Source organism: Miscanthus floridulus, chromosome 11, assembly GCF_019320115.1.
Source record: "Miscanthus floridulus cultivar M001 chromosome 11, ASM1932011v1, whole genome shotgun sequence".
NCBI lineage: Eukaryota > Viridiplantae > Streptophyta > Magnoliopsida > Poales > Poaceae > Miscanthus > Miscanthus floridulus.
Window position 1 is genome coordinate 10,936,415 of NC_089590.1, and position 8,854 is coordinate 10,945,268.

At 38.6% G+C, this 8,854-nt stretch overlaps 2 protein-coding genes across 2 annotated transcripts; both read right to left on the reverse strand.

Annotated features, from left to right (window-relative positions):
- Nucleotides 1-1,485: 1,485 nt before the first annotated feature.
- Nucleotides 1,486-4,454, reverse strand: LOC136491640 (uncharacterized). Its single transcript, XM_066487920.1, has 10 exons — nucleotides 4,267-4,454; nucleotides 4,062-4,187; nucleotides 3,711-3,970; nucleotides 2,941-3,156; nucleotides 2,763-2,855; nucleotides 2,584-2,685; nucleotides 2,077-2,502; nucleotides 1,887-1,988; nucleotides 1,625-1,810; nucleotides 1,486-1,500 (listed from the first exon to the last, which is right to left on the reverse strand). Exons 1-10 carry the CDS (start codon nucleotides 4,289-4,291, stop codon nucleotides 1,486-1,488), a joined length of 1,551 nt encoding a protein of 516 aa, XP_066344017.1. The 5' UTR covers nucleotides 4,292-4,454.
- A 9-nt stretch (nucleotides 4,455-4,463) lies between these two features.
- Nucleotides 4,464-6,992, reverse strand: LOC136494823 (uncharacterized). Its single transcript, XM_066491000.1, has 3 exons — nucleotides 6,802-6,992; nucleotides 5,536-5,983; nucleotides 4,464-4,869 (listed from the first exon to the last, which is right to left on the reverse strand). Exons 2-3 carry the CDS (start codon nucleotides 5,751-5,753, stop codon nucleotides 4,464-4,466), a joined length of 624 nt encoding a protein of 207 aa, XP_066347097.1. The 5' UTR covers nucleotides 5,754-5,983; nucleotides 6,802-6,992.
- Nucleotides 6,993-8,854: the final 1,862 nt, after the last annotated feature.

Below are 8,854 nucleotides of genomic sequence, written 5' to 3' on the forward strand. Positions count from 1 at the left end.
TTACTCCATTTAAAAACCATGTTAAGTGTTTCATTTAAAAATTAGAAAGTGAGTAGTAAGAAAAGTTTGATATCATCATAAAATATACTTTATTGGCAATCATAATACAGGAGCATTTTTTTCTCTATTATTATGAGCTCTCTACTTGGCAGCACTTTGGACTCCTACCATAGTCAATTCTTCTGGATGCCTTGCTTAGCCTGTTAACCGAAGATTCCAATCTAGGCAAGAGATATCCAATGTTTTTTCTTATAGGAAATAACACTATTCTTATACATGATTAATTGTTTTTATACAAGAGCAAATGCTATACCTAATGTCTATTTGCATACTTCCTTCATCATAATGCAAAATTCAGGGGACACTCCCATCCAGTACTACATAAGCACATCACTCCTCTCCAAAATATGTAATTCAGCCATACGCAGCTCAAAATAGCTCGCCATGTGATTGTATTATATATTCTACAACAATATATATACAGACATAGTGCTTGGCCATGTGATTCACCCAAGTAATACAGAGTACTGGAATTTGTACAGATACAATCAAATCATTCACCAAATATTGTGTTTTCATATAAATCAGCCACTGTCAACTGACAGATACAAACCTAATCAGGCACTTTCAGTACTGGAGGGGGTAACAGCGAGATATGAACCAGATGCGATAGAGATAGTAGGAATAATTAATATTAATAGCTAACGATTTCGATGCTATCGAACGTACCCAAATCTAAATCACAATGAAGCACAAGGAACATATCGATCACCAGAAAACAATTGTTGTAAAAAAGCAGGAGAAACATTGCATTGAAACGAAGATCATATCATGATGTAGGCACGAGATGGGTTGGGTTTGGCTGGGCTGGACCATGCACCTTTCAAGGGAAATCCCCTCACCCACATGCCATTCACCTGCCACCGACGTCTCTAGCTCTGTCGCCGCCACGGCCGCTTCCTCCACGCCCGACGTTGCCTGAGGAAGGCGCAGGAGCGGCCCTCTGTGCCGGCCATCGAGGTGGGAAGGAGGGGTGGCGCGGATGGGCAAGGGGTAGGGGCGGCGCGGGAAAGCCGAACTGTGTTCGGCGGCGAAAAGAGAACAGGGGCAGCGGCTAGGAAAGGGAGGACCAGGAGGGTGAGGAGATTGTGAGCAGCTTAGTTGATTAGAAAAATCATAACTTGAGTTGTAGACAACGAAAAATTATATTCTTTAACAATACGGAAAGCCCATAAAATTCTCTACATCTTTCTAGTTATTTGTTAAATAAGATTCTGCAGTTATCATGGTCAAAAAACACAAACACCCACTGCTGTCCAGACCAAGGTCAAAACCTGACCGGCTACTTTCAAAATTCATAACTCTAATTCTCTAGGTCTAAAATCATGACCTTTCACGACGACAAACATCTCTAAACCCTCTACAACTTTTGTATTATCAAGTATCACAGAAAAGGTAGATTACTACTCAGAACAACTCACCCAATCAAACCTGCACAAGCTGCAGTTTTCACCACGCATGTTCAATGTATTTTCTACATTTCCTAGTTCAACAAGGAAGGTCATATTTGATAAAATTTCATTAAATCATGCAAGAATTTAGATTCCAATTAGCTGGTTGTTACCTTCCTCCTTTTGGGATTATTTCTTGTCCTATTCATCAGCTGTTGTGAAGTGATATATGTCTTCAATGTAGTCACATTTGCAGTGTTTTCGTTGAAAAGAGCTCTGCTGGGAGGTGCAGTACTTCTAGTGGAGCGTGTAGGTGCTGGTGCACCTTTTTGTACGGTAACAACGCTTCCAAGCTGAGTCTACAAACATCAAGTTGTTTGATCTATTTTAGCTACAGTTCAAGGTACATGGAACATAGTGAAATAATGTCATTACCTCCTGTAACCCATCTTCATTTTCATTTTCATGTCCACTGGTCTCATCTTCCTCTTGTATGATTGGTGCAACTTGTGTACTGACATTGTTTTGCAGGGTACTCTATACATACAAATATTGGGGGTGAAAGATTAGGCATCACAATCATAAAATTATCAAGAGTACAAAGGATAAAAAATTATTCTAATACCATAATCATAGCTCCTTCTTTGTGCTGCGCTAGCATATTAAGAAATTCTTGCTTCATTTCTTCTCTTAAGTTTATCCTAGCATTTTCCAGCTCCTCTTGCATCCTCCTCCTATTTTCTTCTTTCTCCCTTTCCCTTTCTACAGCTTCTTGCGCAATCTGTTCTTTGAGCTTGTCAACCTCCGCTTCTAAAGCAATGCTCTTCTCCCTAGCTGCAGCTTGAGCACGTGCATGTACTTCAAGGTTCTCTTTCATAAGTTCTCTGCGAGTTCGATACGTAGCCAAATATCCATGCCCATGTAATTTGGATGATTTGATTTGTGTTGTTTCTTTGTAGCATGACTGGAAAATCATGTTCTCCTCAACAATTGTAAGTGTTGGTCTATCAGGTTCTAATCCAATCTCACCAATTTTCATGGTTGCATTTTCCTAAATTAAATAACAGAACCTGTAAAGAGTTGCTTGACACTACCAGCAGCTATAAAAAAGGTTGACGAAACATTTACTTACATATACTGAAGCTGATACAGGATTTGACCATGCGCCATGTTTTGTGTGAGTGGTCCTCCAAAGAAGAAGATCACTTGGCTCTTCACCAGTTTCTTGGTCTCTCTAGGATGCCAAAAAATTCAGCACACAAGTATTGCATCATAGAAGGGAAGGACTAGATTAGTGTATCTAATGATTACCAGCTCAAAGCTACATTGTGAGAAGTTCTTTGAACCCATCACATGCTTGGTTCTTTGCTGCTGACGGTTGGAGGAGTTCTGGTTGCTAAGTTTCTACAGAATGAGAACAAGTGGTATGTAACAATGCAACTTTGGTCCATCAATTTTGTTTGACAAAGTAGATTTTACTAGCACTGACCTTGAATTTATTAGATCCAAAATACAACTGCAAGTAGTGCCACTCAAAAAGGTGTATTTCTTTGGGTTTATTTCGTATTCTCTCACCATAACTATTATAAGCCTTGTGTGTGGCACTCAGATCAGATCGCCATCCTCTGTACCGCTCCTTGGCAATTTTCCATATTTTCTCTTTTCTTTTATCCACATCATCAATGTTGATGAAGTTCCACCTAAGCTGTTTACAATTAAAAAGCAATGAAAACTTGTGTTTTGTAGCTTGGCAAAATCTGTAGCATTTAGTCTCCAACATGCATATTTTTGTGTATTGAGAACTGTGTCGACTATATTTTTGTATATTGAGAACTGTGTTCCACTGGACCTAATCAAGAGTGTGGACAAATATTAGGCGGTGTGGACAAATATTGTCAAATGGAGTATTAAGCTGATTCCACAACGGAGTGGGTTCTAACATTGATCTTTCTGGAATCCAATTTTAATGTCTGGTCCATACTAAAAAATAGATGTTTTTAAGACATGCATGTTACTGTTTCTAGAGTATTAAGCTGATTTGGCATCTAAATTAACTAGAGGAGAGGCATGTGAATCCAAATATTTTCCAGAACCTCTTCTCTAACTGAGGGCTGAGGGCGTATGACATTTTCTAACTGATTTAACTGATTTTTAGCTACATGTTCTCTATTAGCAAATTTGCTTAGTAATGTACTCACTTTTTTGGACAGTAAAAGAGCAACAGCAATGTTCCTTAACAAAAAATAGTACACATCATACCAGTATCTCTTGTGCAATTTCTAGTTTGACTTCTTCCTTTATATCCTTCCAACTGTTTACTCCAATTAGTGGGGCCCATTGCCTTGTAAATAAAACGACCTCATCGACAAATGCACGGGTATTCGGTCCAATGGGTCCTCCATGGCTTTCTAAAAATTCGATTGGGAGTGTGTGAATGCGTTCCTTAACTCTCTTGTTGCCTACTGTTAATCCTTTAACAGTGCCACGACCTCTTTTCTTGCGTTCATTGGAGCCATGTCCTTGCAAAAAAGACAATAACAATCTTGAGCTGTAGTAGTTCTCAATTAAGATATGTGAACCCAATATTAAAGTACATGCATGATCACAAACCGTTTCCCTCGCCTCTTGCCTTCCTTGCATGGCTTGGCCTATTTGAGGGTGGTGTCGCATTGCTTCCATTGCTTTCGTCGTCTTCGTCTACGATTGCATCAGTGTCACGTTGCTCGACAAATGCCACTGCACACAAGGTTAAAGGTTCAGTTTAAAAAAAAAATTAGTACTAAACAACATTGGTTGAAGAAGGAAAATAAATTACTAATTTCTGGAATGTCCCCTTTCATCCTTAAAAATTCCTTGTACGTGTTGACTGCTTGTTGCCTAGTGTCATCCTTCAAATCTGTTAGTCACCAAAAAAATGTAAGATGAGGTGTAGTTTATATAAAGGTGCTAAGATTTTGCTTAATATGAAAACATATGCAAAAACATAGATGATATAATTTTGGATTGTTCCGGTCATAGCTTCTTTAGCCAGTCCTTGTATGCATCAAAAGGATCATCCATAAACGGATGCTCATCTTCTTCCAGCTGCTGCCTTGGTCGCTTGAGGGGTGTTATGCTGACTTGTTGTGCTGTCTCTTGTTCCTTTGAGAGTACTAATCTGATTTCCTTCTCACTCTCATTGTCTTGTAGCATAATCTCTGCATGTCTGACAAAATCGAGGGGCTGAAGACTTGCAACATCTCTTCCACAACGCTTCTTGTAGTACAAGAAGTCCCGGGCATTATACCCAAGCTGGTCCTTAAGAGATGTCAAGGTTGACAATTTTATATGAGGCCTTTCCAATTTGAACATTACATAATCCTGATCTGGAAGTCCATTCTTGCAATGAACATAAAGAGTCCACATTTCGCCCATGCCACTGCATAAATAGGACAATGGTTGATAAATAAACAAGAATAAAAAAAGGTAAAGTATTACATATATATAAGTAATTGAACTAAATATCATTGAATTCAGGATTCTATTTTAGATGGTTTCTGTAATCCCATTATAGAGCAGGCAATGCAACATGAGAAATTCAATGCCTGATGCAGAAAAAGGTTAACTACATCCATACATTTTTGTGTAGTTAAACATTGATATTTAAGCATAGAAAATGATCTCAGACTTTGTATTCCTGAATCGAAACAGACGGGTTTACTTTCTGTAATTTTAGACAAGCAAAACAAATACCGAGCAAGTAATTGCCTTTTCTTAAACATCTTTTTTTACTGGAGGCAGCAGTAGTAATATATAATAATAATGTTATAGTAGACCATCCAGAAGAGACAGAACCAGTAAGTCAGAAATTTGTTTTTATGAAGAAAATATTAAACCTGTGTTCTAACACATTGGATGATTGGATAGCTAGATCTTCAATGAATTTGACTTAACTGTAGATGCAGTAACATATCTTTGCATTTACCAACATTCAAGAGCTTGACAGATTAATTTCAGGGCTGCGATAGACACATATCTTTATATTGAAAAACAAATAAGTATGAAATCACATAAACAAAAAACCTAGATTAAGTAATCATTGTACCTGGGGACATATGGAGAAGAGAACCCAAGATCATCTTCTACTTCGAGGGTGGCCTCAGTATATCGATGGCGATGGGTACCCAAGGCGGTGGAGTCTGCGCTGGCGCTGATGCCTTGCGAACGAAGCGCCGTCCTGCCTGAAGGCGTTGCCAGTGGCGTCCTCAACGGAGGTGATGTCGGGGGCATCCTGGACCGAGGTGGCGTAGGCGGCGGCGCCATGGCCCTCACGCGGTCCTGGGAGACGGATAGCGATCTAATTGGGGGAGGGGGAGGGATACACGCGGTCTGGAGACGGGAGGTTATTAGACCGACGCGCGGTCAACTTGGAACATTACAACACTTCCTAACATCTCTACAGCATTTGCAGACTTTTCGACAGCACAACCAGTCATGATCTCAGCTGTGTTCTTGCTAGATTACTTGCCTTCCAGTCAACATTTGTCGTCCACCTACTCACCAAAAGAATAAGATTGTGATATTAGTAAATTGGGTAATAAAGTCATTCATGCATAGAATGTACAAAATTTTAGATACAACATGGTTCTAGTTGAGTTGACAGTAAAGGTGGTTCACAACTTATATCAAGTCAAGAGATTAAAGGTAAACTTTAGGACTGTTAGAAACAATAAACAGTGCATCATGATCACCACATTGCAATTCAGACAATTGTATAGAAAGTGCATACTAATTAATTTTCAGAAGACAAACGTTTGAAGCAATAACTCTTGATTTCCATGAAAACAAAGATACAACCAATTGAATGGCAATAGGCACAGATTAAGCAATTCACAAATAATCTTACTAATAAGAGATCTAGTTAAACATGTGAAATTAATTATCAAGCTTACTAGATCAAAAGAATGCAAGAGCTACTGCTAACACCAGCGAACAAGTTCAAAGAAATTGATCTTAAGCCTAGGTGACCACTATAAGCTAGTTGGAAGCAAAAACTAACGTTGGGGTAGAAATTCACAAATCACATCTACTCTATGTGTGCGAGCTGGTGTTTCGAGATTGACGATGATAGTGTAGACATATATATATTTCTATTTCTAGTAAGCATTTGCTGTTTTTGGACAAACGAGCTGTTGTTATTCAAGTATAGGATAGGCAACAATTTACATTAGCAAAGCTACTAAGCACAACACCTAACATGAAGATTGGAGAATCACGCACATTGGAAATTTCCAAGAAAGCAAATGCATCTCCGTCGAAAAACCTTAAATCCAGCCACGGAGGGAGTGGGAGGAAGAGAATGGATTAGTACCTTAGGGCTGGCACGGTCGGAGGTTGGAGAGGCGTCACTGCAGCCGGCGCCGGCGCAGCACAGGTGCGCAACACAGGTTCGCTCCCAATCTCTAGTCTTTTCACCTTCGTGGAGTGTAGGGGCACAGCTTCACAGAGAGGAGGACCAACGAATGGGGGAGGTCGGGCCACTCGGACGGAAGCGCGGCGCGGCGGTGCCGGAACCAGCTGCAGCGGGGAGCGGGCTGGCGGCTGATTGGAAAATGAAAGAACCCTAATGCAGAGAATTGAGCCTCTCGTTTATATAGGTCCAGCGAATTTAGCCCAAGATTGGGCGCGTTTTTGGTGGATCAAAAATTTTCCTCCCGCGCTTGGCCTTGTGTCCAGTGAACGGCCTGTTTAGTTTTCTTTTCTCCTTTTCTTTTTTGCCCAACCGTTTTTTTTATTATTATTTTTACAGCAATGCGGACGTGAGAGGGAGCCCGCACATGTTGCAATTTTTTAGCGGAGTCCGCGGCCACACTCGTTCTGGATGGCGGGAAGTGGGAATTTTAGGTTCAGTTTTGCGCCCATACACGGGATTTGGCAGATCAATTTTTCCAAAAAAATCATTTGAATTTTTTAAATAATTATACACGAAAACATGTTGTTATGCAAGTTTGAAAAGCTCTCTAACCAAACATAGATATTATTACGATCATTTTAATGTAATTCCACAAAATAATTCTAATAATATCTTAATATGGTTAGGAAATTCTAAGGCCTGGCATGGCAACATATTTTGGGTCCATAAGCTTTTTGTCAAAATTTTAATTTATTTTAACAAAGTGGTAGCCTAATTCACAAACGAACACATCTTTCACACAGTTACATATTACTCCTACTTTAAACCTCATATTTTCATATTTTCATAGCTCGTAGTAAATGTAAGGTTTTTGTCAAAATTTGAGCAGCATATGAGTTCAAATTTTACGTGAGGTGTTCAACTTCAAACCAGAGCGCAAAGTGAAATCTATTATTTGTGGATGTACAGTCTTTGGTTCCAGCTCCTGTGGCGTATTTTTCTTTTTGTTCCTTTTCTTTGTTCATGTGCACTTGGTATATGTCGACGAAAACTGCAATAATGGCCTTGTTCGCTTGTCTTATAATTTGTACTTTTCAGCTTATTTTTTCAGTCAAAATAGTGTTTTTCTCTCGTAACAAATCAGCGAGAATAGTGTTTTGGTTTATTTTTTCAGCGAAGCGAACGGGGCCAATAACAAATAACAAATTTAAAGAGTGGAATGACATGGCAACATATTTTGGGCCCATAACTATTCCATATAAATTTTTGTTCCTTTCAATAAAGTGTGCAGTACTTCTTTTTTAAAATCATTTGAAGTTTTTTTGAATGACTATACACCAAAAACATGTTGTCATGCAAGTTTGTAACCAAATTTAGATATTATTATGATTATTATATGGTAATTCCATAAAATAACTATAATAATATCTAAATATGGTTAGGAAACTCTACAAAATGGTATGACGACATATTTTGGGTCCATAAGGTTGTCATAAAAAATTCCATTCATTTTAGTACAGTCGAACTATATATTATTCACAAATAGATACATATCTTATACAATTACTATTACTATGTTGGAGATGTGTTTATTTGTGAAGAATGTGTAATATGCTTTGTTATATTTAAAATTTTTAATGATTATACACAAAAAAGTACATATTGTCATGCAAGTTTGAACAATTTCAAACCAATTATAGATATTATTAGACTATCGGCCTGTTCGGTTGGCTGGTTCGTATCGTTGCTGGTTCGTGAAGAAGTACTGTTGACTGGTTTGTGTGAGAGAAAAATACTATTCTGGCTGAAAATTTACGATCGTTTACGACAAGCCACAGCCAAATGAACAGGCTATATATTTCCATGGTTAACATATTATACAAACTATTTACTTTGCATAGTATAGTGGTGGCCATGCTTGGTGTTTGAGCGATGGGTTTGAGGATGGGTTTGAGGCTCAAACCCCATAGTCAACATTTTTTTTGTTCTTTTTGTCATCTTCCAATAGTTT